Source organism: Propithecus coquereli, unplaced genomic scaffold (assembly GCF_000956105.1).
Source record: "Propithecus coquereli isolate 6110/MARCELLA unplaced genomic scaffold, Pcoq_1.0 Scaffold91, whole genome shotgun sequence".
NCBI classification, from domain to species: Eukaryota; Metazoa; Chordata; class Mammalia; order Primates; family Indriidae; genus Propithecus; species Propithecus coquereli.
The window spans coordinates 481,607-494,330 of NW_012155396.1; the positions used below are offsets into that span (position 1 = coordinate 481,607).

Sequence of the window (12,724 nt, forward strand, 5' to 3'; positions counted from 1 at the left end):
GTACGGGTTTGCCACAACCCTTCTCACTTTTCCTTACCCCTCACAATTGTATCTGTCATTTAGTTATAATTTTAGGCCCCTCAATTAGGTAGTTGATTTTCCCCGTATCCCATGTTCCATTTTTAGATATGCCCCTTTTCCCGGTTTCGTGTGCTTGTGTTGCCTAAGCCTTGAAGTCGAGAACTATGATTTTGATTGGCTTTTGCATCAGTCCCCCTAGGGCCTTGCACAGTGCTAGCAGGAACTAGTAGTTCAACAAATACTTGCTAATTTTAAATTAAAGAGAATTGAACCAATTGCTTTCTTTGCCTGGAATTGGTTTTAACATGTTGGAAAAAATATCATATCTAATCTTCATCTCTTCTCATGTGTTTATGGACTATTTTATAGCCAAGGAATAAGTCAGTATATCACAGGCCTAATTATGTAATTTGGAGGCTTCCTCTGCTGGGCAGTCTACAGATTTAAAACTCATGCCAGCTGGATTACACTGGCTTTCAACTGGCTCTATCTTAAGACAGGGAGTGGGAAAAGGCAAAATGCCTCAGGCGTTGAGGGTACAAATGGTGTGAGTTCCATTATGCAAGAATAGAAGCCCATTTTTTTTGGCTTCCGGCTGAAAATCTTGCCATGAGGCTATAGCCAAAGAATGCTTTAATATCGTAAGAAATTTAGAGAGGGATTTTCCCTAGGAAAATATTGCAAACTATAAAAATCCAATAGGCTAAGGTGCAATTTGGTAGAGTCCCCTGAACGATGCCTGCCTCTTCTTAGTTTATGAGTAGGGTCTCTTATGACAGCACTTTGGATGGACTCCTGTAATTCTGGGTTAATGGATGTGTATGATAAGTTTAGGTGCCTGGGAGTAAAGGGCTTGGGGAAGGGGAAAAAGGGGCTTTCTCTTCCTGACATCTGGGACGCCATTGATAGATTACATTAAAGTTCCAAACTTTGTGTGTTAGCACTCTGTCCTCTCTTAGGGACATTTTATCTCAGCTAGAACCTAATAAAAGAAAAAGGACCTTCTCAACTAGAAGCTGCCACATGGCACTCTGCAAGGCTGATGTGGGCGGCTTACAATCAGGTCAAATGGAATGTTTGTTGGCCTGGCTCATGTGATAGCACTAGAGAGTTCTCCAGGGGAGTGCAGAGGGGCTACTTTTGGGGTCATTTCCAAAATTAGAATGAGCCAATATCAGTGGAAGGAAGAGGGAGAGTTAGATTCTAATAAAGCAATTAGCTCGTACTGAATCCAACCACATTTCTTTGTCCTCCTCCTGGCTCCCAGTCAAGATGTTAGAGTCAGGTCCCTATGCAGTGCTCAAGGCAACAGCGAACTGTGTTCATCTCCTGTGGGGGAGAATGGCAGCTTTAAGCACCTCTTTTTCTGCTATAGGAATGTGCAAACAAATTTCTGTTTAATTGTGCTTTGGGCATTCTGATTTGTTTGTTTTGTTTTGTAGGATAAAACATGTTCTATGGAGATGTGTTTGGCTTGTAAAGGAATTATAATAATTGCAGTTCCTGATTTGGGAGAAGTGAAGTTTATTTACCAGCCAGCAGCTTTCAAAAGTTTGGAGATTAAAGAGGGGGTCATCTACTATTCATCTGAAGCAAAGGTCACTTATTTCTGGCATCTGCTAGGTCTCTTTGAGATGTTTGAAGAGGTGACTTCCAAACCAGAGAAAGCACCCTTCTGAGAAATGCAAACATGTTCATATCCTTACTCAGCTGGGGAGCAAAAAAGGCTGCCTGGGAACTAGGGATTCACGGTTACAAGCTGGTATCAGGACAGAAGGTGCCAGTGGAGCCTTCTTCCTCTGACACCAAGTGTCTTGGGAGATGACTAGTAAAATGAACACTATATACAGCTTCCAGTCCCTCAGTGCTTTCCCCGCTAAAAAAAATGAAAATAAAATGTGCAATTATAAACAGGGTGGCATTTTCAGACTATATTTGTTTTTAGCTTTTTAATATATTTCTGCCAGAGGCTTCCAACTGATTACATAGCCTGTTCACGTAGGAGTAAAGGACGTAGGGAGAGATGCTCAGTGGTTCACATTTGCAAAGCAGACGAGGATGATGTAAGGGCACCGGACCAGGGCCTTCCAGGTTAGGAATGAAAAACACAGATGTCGTAATAACCACGACACCCATTTGTTTGAAATCTCGCAGTTGACAAAGTGTGTTCATCTGCACTTTCACATTTGATCCTATCAGGGACTCTGGGAGGCAGCATGGGAGGGGGACTCCTCATGCACGTGGGTTTGCACATGAGTATTTGGATGCAGGAAGATATTCGGTTCATGTAGAGATGTGTTTTCTTAAGAATTTTTAGAAACATAAAGTTATATGGAACAACAACAACAAAAAATAAGTTGTTCACTGTCTAGAAGTGAAAGAATAGAACTTCAATTTTATCTCTATTAGGAGTCACACAGCCATTGTCAGAAGACCATGCCTGTAGGCCCATGAAAACAAACATTTTTGTTCATCATTTCAGCCTTATTAGGGATACCAAGTGGGCTATTTCATTATGGTCAAGTTTGCACAGAAATAAAAACGAGGCCAATAGAGGCCCTAGTGGAGTTGCTGGTGTGATGATCAGGTATGCCTGAGTGACTTGCAAGCAGTGCAGTTTTATGGAAATGTTGCAGCTGCACTACAAAGCAGTTGGCTTGACTTGTCAGACGCAGCCACTGCTCTACAAAACGCAGTGTGCCGAGTTCATTTTCAAGCAGCCCAAACTTGTCTCTAGAGATCCTAGGCATGGACACTCTGGTATATTTTATCCAGAAAATCTTATTTCCTTCCTCTAGATGATGGTGTGTGCTGACTGAGGCTTGTTTATCCACTCCCTTGTTCATTAGACTGAAGGTCTCCAGATGTGGCCACACTTGGGCTTCCAGTTGGCTAGCGAGGCCACAAACCGGTCCCTCTTGGTGTCTGAGGTGTTCACATTTCCTGGGTCTTTCAGTACCCAAATTCCTAATAAAACTAAAAACCCACAAGGACACAACGTGTCCTAGGAAGGACATCTCAGCACAGTTTTCTTTTGCTTCTCAGCTTCTTCCTGCTTCTCTTCTAGATAAATTCTTTAGGATGGCTCATTAGCACAGCGTTTTGAGTGTTAATTGATCTCTTTTATTCACTGGGAAACAGACTTAAGAAATGTCACTATTATAGTGGATTGCTCTGTTTTTCCTTTTATAGTCTGTCCAGCTCAAGATCCCATGCTTGGTGATACTGCTGACAAGTTTTTCTATTTCCAGATTAAATTAAAGTGAACCACACTGGCCCTGTTATTGAAGCAGTGTGTGGGGGTCATTGGCTGTGAGGTGGTTCTATGGCTGTGGGCCACGATGTGAAAATCTCTAGTGTTCATGTCGTTTCCTGAGGCGATCCCCCGCAGAAAGTAAAATGTATTATAACCTGCCGTTTGTGTTCATGAAAAGTATGACAATATCTGACTCTAGGGCAATGAGAGACTTACTAGGATTCCTTCCGGAATTGACATGTCAGCTCATTCGTGGTTTAAGCAGTCTTTAAACAGTATATCATGATAATGGTCTGCTTTTAATTGCTTGGCTTTACCTTACTCTCTTTGTGATTGCAGGTCCTTCAGGTATGGATCTCTGGCAGCTGCTGTTGACCTTGGCACTGGCAGGCTCAAATGATGCTTTCTCTGGGAGTGAGGGTGAGTTCTGCTTTCCCATTCCCACCCCCAGTGTTTTGCAACAACACTGAATTTTGTTATATCCAAGTTCTTTTAATTAAAAGATGAGAGTTTTAAGTGGCAGCAAATATGTAGACAAGCAAAACTTGCTTTAGCTTTTAAAATCATAAACTAGGAGGGCTTTTCTGTGGATCTTTTAGGAGGAATACAGTAGCCAGCTTTGGCATTTGATGTTTTCATATCAAAAATTAATGTTACAAATCATGCTGAGGACATTTATGTTGAAGACACGCCAGGTCTCTTCCTCAGGCTCTGGGAGAGATATTGAAATTGCACTGAAGGGTTATTAACCTACTGTTCACTCAGCTTATCTGTGACTAAGGATATCATAGTCTATTTTCAGAGCTCAGAATTTAGGTTTGTTAATCATACTCTCTGAGGAGGAAATTGCAGGTTTCAAATGAATTTCACCTCTCACTGGCTGGATGATTGATTACTTTCCGGCTAGTCTGAAGGAAGAGACACCTGGAATGTTTGAATGATGTACCCAGAAATCATGAGCTTCCTTGGCCATCTCTGTAATCCTCCCTCCTTTTTTACACCCTTCTCCTGGTAGAGAAATCTCAATATATTTAAACTGTGTTCCATAGCAGACATAACTGAAACAAGGAAGAGCAATGAAAGGGAAAGGGAAGAAGGATTTTTCTGTCCAGAAAGAAAACTGTGCTCATTAAGGGGTAGGAGACTTTTTAAAGATCTTCTTGAGTACTTGATATTTTTCTTTGCCTGGGCTTCAACAGAGGAGAGAAACAATGTATTTCTTTCATGTTATGACACTGAATTCAGTTGTTGCTTTAAGAGTGGCGGACTCCCTTCTCACCGCACTACTCATGTTGGAAAACAACAGCTTAACAGCCGACTTAGCGCCTTAAGATGTCCTCCCTGACCTTCTAGCCAAAAATAAATCTGTAGTAGTGAGCCGCTGAGGGTGACCACAGTAACTTAGCAAATGAGAAGGGTAAAATATGTTATTTTATTTTTTAAAGCAATTTAAAAATATTTATAGAAAATAAGTCATAATTGTTTGAAATATGTTTGGGTCTCTCTGGTGTTATAATGTCAACACTATGCAAGTCAAACACGGAGAGAATTGCAGGCTCCATTTCAGCAGCTTTTCCCATGGCTGGTTTTAGACCCTGGTTCAGAGCCAAGGAATTACAGCTGAGATCCTCTGCTGTTCCAAAGTCGTGGTAGTTTAATCTCCTCTTTCTTCATTAAGGTGACTTTCACTCCACTGGGCAAGATGTGAGGAATTTAAAGATTCTGTGAAATGAAAAGTATGGCATAGGAAATCTTTAAAGAAAATTAAAAATGCATCTCCAGCTGAGAGAATAGATCTCAAGTTACATTTTAGACCTAGAGAATCTGCAAGAGCATCTATTTCAGCTGCTTCAGCATTTTAGTAAACCTTTGACTTCATAGGGAGAGTGGAGAAAAAACATCATTAGCTGGTTTTAATGTTTGCTTTTTGTTTTACTTTTTAATATTTTTGTTTGATTTTTTGGTATGTTTGTTTTGGGGAGAGCAGAACATAAGAAAATGCAATGGTTCGTAGTAAACACAAATCACATATCCTACCGGTACATGCACATAGGAAGTAATTTAGAAAAGCAAAAACATTTTTTCTCCTCCATTTTTTTTCTTGTTGAGCTAACCAAAATTCCTCTTTCCAAATTTGTGCATACTCCAGAATACTTCCTTGAAATGGCCTTGGGATTAAGGATGGGTTATGTTGTTTGCATAAGAAGATATAGGTGAGCATGTTTAAGCATGTATGTACATGCTTGCCTCAGGGTGTGTGTGTGTATGTTTGTGTTTGTGTATTTCCTAGTTCTTGGCATTTATCTAATGGGTTCAGCCAAAGTTAGCACATGACATGACATGGGTCAATCTCAGATGACATTTATGGGCTGTGCATTTCTTTTTCTGCCAGGTCTAGATTGTAGCCAAATCATTTTATTTTTATTTCTTTCCAATTGTAAAAGGCAGACTAAATAACAGGTGAAGAATTTTTTAAAAACAGATACTACTGTAGTTTTACAAACCATTTACTTGAATTCAGTTTGATTAGTGAAAGATGTATATATGTATACCAAGCAGTGCTCAGTAAGTCATCTTGGAAGCTTCGCTTGGAGAAAAGTCACTCGAGCTGGTAGAAGATGACAGATGTGTACGCCTGGGGAAAGCTGGCATTTGAGCAGGGTTTTTCTTGTTCGGGCAAATGAGCAATTAGAAATATACTAGTCCTGAGAGGATTTTTTTTTATGTTAAATCTAATTGCCCTGTGGGAAATTTAATGAGAACTAAATATTGAAAAGTGCCATCGCGTTAGCTGAAGTGTTGTAATAGATGTTCTCTATCTCTCATCCTTAATATGAGGCTCCATATCTGCTCCTCAAAGCAGGTTACATAGTCTCAGGGAGAATTTCTTACTAAAATCAGGAATGATAACAATGCCTCATTTTCAAATGGCTTCACATGTTTGTCCTATCAACTGGTTGCATCAAATTGCTGCTGCTGCTGGAATGATACTGCTAAGGAGAAATGGCCATAAAGATCTGCTGGGTGTAAGTATTCTTCCAAGGAGTTCCTATTATAGATTAGGTCATTCATCTCTACTATTTAAATGAGTCCACACCTGAGCATCCCCTTCGACCTCAGTAACCTAAGGTGGAAGTAGACTAGCTCCTGCCCCAAAGAAGTTCTTAGCTGCGACATGAAGAACTTCCAGAAATTAATGAAAGACTATACAGCTTTAAGGTCTAGATTGTGTGATGAAGACAAATGGTCAAGATGCTCTGAAAAAGAATAGATGAAAGTGGATTAGAATAGTTAATTCAACAAAGTCAGTGTACGGATTTTTCTTGAGAGCTTTCTGTTTTTGATGGTTGAAGCTAGGGCTATGAGGAATACAATGATTCTCCCCTCAAGGTATTTGTCATGAGTTAAGAGATCGGGTATATATGCCAAGAGTTACAAATCAGGCAGTGTATATTAACTATCAAAATGGGAGGGTGGGGTAACCTTGACTGTAGTGAATTAAAGAGAGCTTCATGAAGGAGGCTGACATTATTTCAGTCGGTACTTAGAATGCTGGGTTAAGATTTTAAAGGGCTGAGAAGAACAGGAGGGTATTACTGGAACAGCCAATGTGATAAAGCAACAACATAAACAGAAGTGCACAGGTATAGATATGAGATGTCCCTGGAGAATAGTTCATTCAGTTACTAAGTTTATACTATAGACAGGGCACTGTGCTAGGAAATGAATGATTCTATTTAACATTCGACAAATATTTCTTGGGCACTTTATGGAATACATAGGATTAATTTGGCCAGAGTGTGTGATATATGGGAACTATCTTTGTAATTATTCACTTGGAAATAAATTTAGGTCAGTAGATTTGAGTCAAATTATAGAAGGCCTAGAGATGGCCAAGGCTTCATGGAAAAAGCAAGACTTGCTGGGCCTTGAAGAGTGGATAGTATTTGGAGAGGAAGAAAAGAGAGAGGAAGTATATGCCATATCCAGCAAGTAATAGTCCTCAAAATTGTGGGCCAGGCAAAAGCACTAACTACATGATAGAACATTATTTGTGTATATGTGTTTGTAATATTTATATATAGCATATATAATATTTATGTATATTAAGTATAATTATGTGTGTATATTTTTATGTGTATACACATACACACACACACACACAGGCTTGCAGGCAAACACATAACTGGCATTTTATCACTCTAAAGATAAGTTCTGCAAATTCTATACCACTCAAGGTAAGAAACTTATATTGGGCATGAGATGTCACGTCATAATGAAACCAGGATCCCCAAAATAATGTTTTCTGTATATGTTTGAATGTTTTTCATAAACCTATGCAAACTGACACTAGACTTTATTTGAAAGAAAATACACTTCTGTTCTCATTGTTAACAAATAAGAAATAATGACACAGTGGAAGAGACATTTTAATTTTTTTAATAAACCCTATTCCACTAATAGTAGAAGTTCCACAAAGCCCTGAGAGGTTGCCAAGACATATCTGATATATTTCAAACAAGTTTTAGAGTCGTGGTTGCAGTTGGTGAATAGTAAAGGGTGTACCTTGTTAAGTGTGTTCAAGAATGAACAATTCAAGGCCTTCCATTCACACTGGAAGTGAGGTGAAAAGCCACAGAGCTTTAGATTGCTGCTGTCTTGACCATCATCCAGAGGCAAGAAGAAAGTGTACAGTCTGGTCTAGTGCTATGGACTGAGTCCAGGTACATCAGCAAGTGTATGTCACCTCGTCCCCCTGGTATCATAAGCAGGCTTTGACGTTGGATTCAGCAGGTCACAGCAGGTCACAGTAGGCCAGGTTAATCTAGATTATGCCAATGGAAGATGTGAGACCTTTGCAGAAATTGACACAAAACAGTCTTTCAACAAGTTTTTATTGAGCCCCTTTATGGATTCAAGGAGGAATTTTAAATTTATATTCCTGCCTTTAAGGAACTCATAGTCTGTAGAAGAGAAGAAGAAAAGTAAACCATAATTTAATTGTGATTCTCTTAGATGTTATTAAAGGGTTTTAAAGTAGGTAATAATACTGTTAGATTTTAACTTTGAAAATAATACTAGTAATAGAAAAAAGTGAATTTGATGAGACTCTGTCCCAAAAAAAAAAAAAAAAGTGAATTTGAGAGGGATGAGGAAGGTGATGGTAACAGGTCAGGAGAGAGATAATGTGTGTTGGAAGTGATAAAAATAGATGGATCGCAGAGAGAGATATTGAGGAGATGGAATCACCAGTGCTTGGAGTACAATTAACCTGTGGCTTTTTGGCTTTGGGAACTGTCAGTGCCTTCTTGCTCCATCCATTTCAAAGTCTCTACATTTTTAGTTAATGTTATCAACATTGGCAATGACTCATTTTTAATGCAGTGCAGTCCTGGAACACAGCTCAGCCTATTAGTAGCAAAGTGGTACTTGCACAGAACAGCTCTGTGGGGGAGGAGACATGCTGAGGCTGGGTGACAGCGGTGTCTAAGCTGCCTGACTTTTGTACAGTTTCCCCTAACTCCTCTTGCCTGTGCCTAGCCTGGGTCCCACGGTTGTGCACTCAGCTCTGCAGCATAGCTGTGGTAAGGCTTAGGCTGCTATGCGGTGAGTTGCTGTGCTCTCAATTCCCTCCCTGTTGTAGTCTCTAACATTTATGACTATATCCCCAGACCTGGAAAAACTCCCAAATATTTTATCATTGCTAGAGTATGTACTTACCTCATGAAACTCAATGAAATATATGTAGGGTGAGTTGAGAGCAGGGAAGCTGTGTGCTGAGCAGAATCTGGGAGGTTGCTTAGGCTTCCAAAGTAGCTGAGTGACTTAACCCTACAGAGAAGCTGGCATTGTGAGTGAATAGGTTCACACCTCAGCTAATTAGTAAATTGAAGGACTGGGACCACCCAAGAATAGTCCAAACCTTGAATGTTAAATTCACACATGCCCATGGTAGACTATATTTCTGGTCTTCTACCTTAGATCCCAACTTTTACAGGACAAGAGCCAGTCCTGGTTTGCAGAATGTCTCCGTACCACTTTAGTTTTCAGTAGCCTGAACTGGGGCTCCTGTTATGGGGTAGACAGGAATGAGGTTGACATAATGTATTTGGGTGTGTGATGCTGGCAAAGAATACCTGGTTGTCTACCTCTGGCTAGGTTCAGCTGTGCAGGGGTCCACGTCGGCTTGGACTAGCCCAGCCAGCCTCTGCCTGAGATCATTTTCCATAACAAGGGGTCCAGGGTTCCTCTGCCACCCAGCACCTTTTCCCTAGGAAAACGCTGTCAGGAAGAACCTACAATTGGTGTTTTTTTCCTCACCGTGCATTGAAGTCAATGGGTTATTTTCCCAGAGCCAGTTCAATTTAAACTTTAATCTTAAACTGTATATGAATTTTAGGCATTTCAGAGCCATCAACAAAGACACTTTTTGAGGCTTAGCCTCAGCTCCTTGCAACTGCTTGTGCATACTGCTGTGCACCTCGCCTGTCATCAAGCATAGTCACCAGCAGCCACAACCCGAAGGACCAACCACCCTCATCTTTCCTGATCAGCAGGCACTGCAGTCTCATTTTTGTTTTTCTAGCAATACTCACATGGGTTTTTAAATGCTATCAATAGTGTCATCTTCAAATCCAAAGCAAACTTCCTCCTCATCTGTAGTTAGCAGCATAAAGTCGGGGATGATGTGTAACACAAACACACTTTGATATCTGATGCAATTGACCATACAAAGCGAGTATTCCTTAGTGCCCTGTCTGGTGACTGCTGGACAGACCAGGAGGTCCTGGGGCTTGGAGCACTTCTGCAGCCTCAGCTGCAAATCGGTTTTCTCTCGTCTGTAGTTCACAAGTTGAATCTACAATATTTTAATCAGATACATCTATCGGGAATCTCTGTTTCTGTTTATGTAACAACTCAACTGGCCTTAAGCCTTAAAATTAACAGTGTCTGCATTGCATTTCCATGTCAGGGTGACCATGTCCCAACCATGGGGGGAAATGTTTCAGGATGTTTTTACAGAAGCTCTCACCAAGAGGCAGGCACAGGGGATAGGTGGAGAGGTGCGTGTGTGATGGGGTGGCATTTGTTATGTATCCCTCTTCTAAATGAAGTTGTAATGACATCTATGTTTTGAGTGTATGACAAGTCTGGATTGAGCTTGAAATAAATGCAATTTAATTGGTTTTGAATGACTGACAAAATGGCCATTGCATACCCTGTGTAATCAAGTATTATGGATTTAAAACTCCCTTGACCTTAAAATCCATAGGGTGCTTTGCTTATCCCTGATCACTATCCTTTAGCATGCTGATGAGGATCTTCCTGCATTTGTTGGGTGAATAAATGCATCAGTATCTAAATCCTGAAATGGGCTACCCCAATCCTCTCCCACAATTGCCACTGATGCTCTCTGTCTCCAGTTCTGAGCAGGACAGGGGTTGAATTAATATCCCCTTATAGTGGGAAGGGTCTGGAAATAGCTGCACAGCTGTAGAAGCTAGGATTTGTGGGCTTTCTCTGGGGATGGAATGATTTCATTTTCCTGCTTATATACTCCAGATGCCACTAGGACCTTCTGCCCTAAACACTAATGCCTAGGAGCCTGATGCCCTTCCTTAGTCTTGCCAACCTTTTTCTCTGTGACTGAACTCTGTACTCCACACCCCAGCCACTGGCCAACATTCTGCATTAAATGGACTAATCACTCAGCACCATCCCCTGACACCACCTTTATCTCTACCTTACCTAGCTGATTAAAGCTCCTCAAATATTGACAGACATAATAAGGACTGCAGATCCCAAATCCAAATTTTCTTTGCCCCTTTGGACATTGAACTTTAGATTACAAAAACCTTGATTAGGGATCCTATGAATAGTTCAGTCAATTTTCTTAACCCCATCCCTTAAATATCAGAGTTTTCTAATTTTCCAATGAGAGTTCATCTTGAAATATGAAACTCTCAAGGTTAAAAGTCAATGTTATATTGATAAAATCCTTAATTTCTTAATCTCTGTTTTTAAAATGACATTTTGTATATCCTTTAATTTTTTAGCAAAACCTTGCAAATTTGTGGAAGGAAAAATAATAATTGACTTCTCAATAGCTGTATGCTTTGTGTAAGAATTAATAGATTCACCTTAGTGCAGACTTAATTGATCATGTTTACTGCGCTGTATTTCGGGAGCCTTGTCTTCCCCAAAAATGAGAGGTCGTTTTTTAGGAAAGGACCGTTTTTGTGGCTGCCTAACATTTAGGGCAAATCATTCCTTCTTCTCTACCTGCCACTGACACACTGCTTCTTTGGTTGAAGCAAGAGGAGCCATACTTTTCTTAACAGTATCTACTGGGGAAAGGATGTGTTGTAAGAAAGCAGAGGAATCAGGTAACAGGGGAAACGTAGTCAGCTGAACCCTGCCCTGTGTCAGGGCCCAGTTTGGCCAGATCAGCTTGCTAGGAGTAGAATGCAGCAAAGTACCTGAGGTGCCATGCTCAGACCACCCTGGCTGTGTGGACAAACTGGTATACCAAGGTGCCCACCTTTCTTCATTAGCCAGGCCAGCACCATACTCTGAATGTTTGCTCTGAACTTCATGAGCACGGTTGACTAGCCTTTCTCCCCCTACTCAGCTATCATTAAGCCTGAATGGCTTCTTGGGATGTTCTTATTGAGGAATTGAAGGAAGTAGATTAACTTCTGTACATTCTCTGGCTATATTTACTTGTCAAACTGATGTGTATACAACAGCCATTATGGGTGTAGAAGGCAAAAGCATAACTACTTTCCAGTATGACCTGGCCGTCTTGTCTTATTTCTGGTATATGGTTGTCAAAAGCCAGTATTCTTAGGTCTAAAAACTTACTTTAAGAGAATAAAATAGAAGAATATTAAAGACAAAAATAGAAGAATATTAAGCACTTTAACATGAGATATATTTATAATGAAACTATCTCCAGTTAATTTTGGGGGGTGATTTCTACAACATGTTGGTTGGAAGTGGGTTTTATTACCCCAAAGTCAGAAGCCTTTCATGTTGGGGAAGGTCACTCTTGCCTTGAAGCAGAGGGGAAAGTGGAAAGACTAAAATTCCAGGCTGTAATGAGGCGACTGTGGCACCGCGGAGCCCACAGCTGGCATTCAGTAAGTACTGTGTAAATTACTGGATTGATTTCTGAAGTCGGTTGATAGGAGCTCAGTTTGATTTGCCTACGGTTATGCATCAAGTCCCTCTGGTGCTGTGATCCTGCCCTCCACTATCACTTCCTTGGAGCGGCAGTAATCAGTCAGAGGCTTATCCTGCCAGAGGATGAAGGGAGCAGCAGCGGAGCTCCCTCCTCCGCGGGAGGAGAGGCTGGTCCTCAGAGAACCTGCAGAGATGCTGGAGGAGTCGGACCAGTGAGAGGCAGGCTCCACACCAGTCACATCTGGTTCCTGTTTCCTTCTT

General features: G+C 40.8%; 1 protein-coding gene across 1 annotated transcript in view; it reads left to right on the top strand.

Annotated features, from left to right (window-relative positions):
- Positions 1–12,724, top strand: part of GHR (growth hormone receptor) — a 301,616-nt gene that overhangs the window by 138,541 nt on the left and 150,351 nt on the right. The window contains exon 2 of the mRNA XM_012664727.1: positions 3,617–3,697. Coding sequence (XP_012520181.1) covers positions 3,628–3,697 — 70 coding nt within the window. The 5' untranslated portion in view covers positions 3,617–3,627. The remainder of the gene's footprint in view (positions 1–3,616; positions 3,698–12,724) is intronic.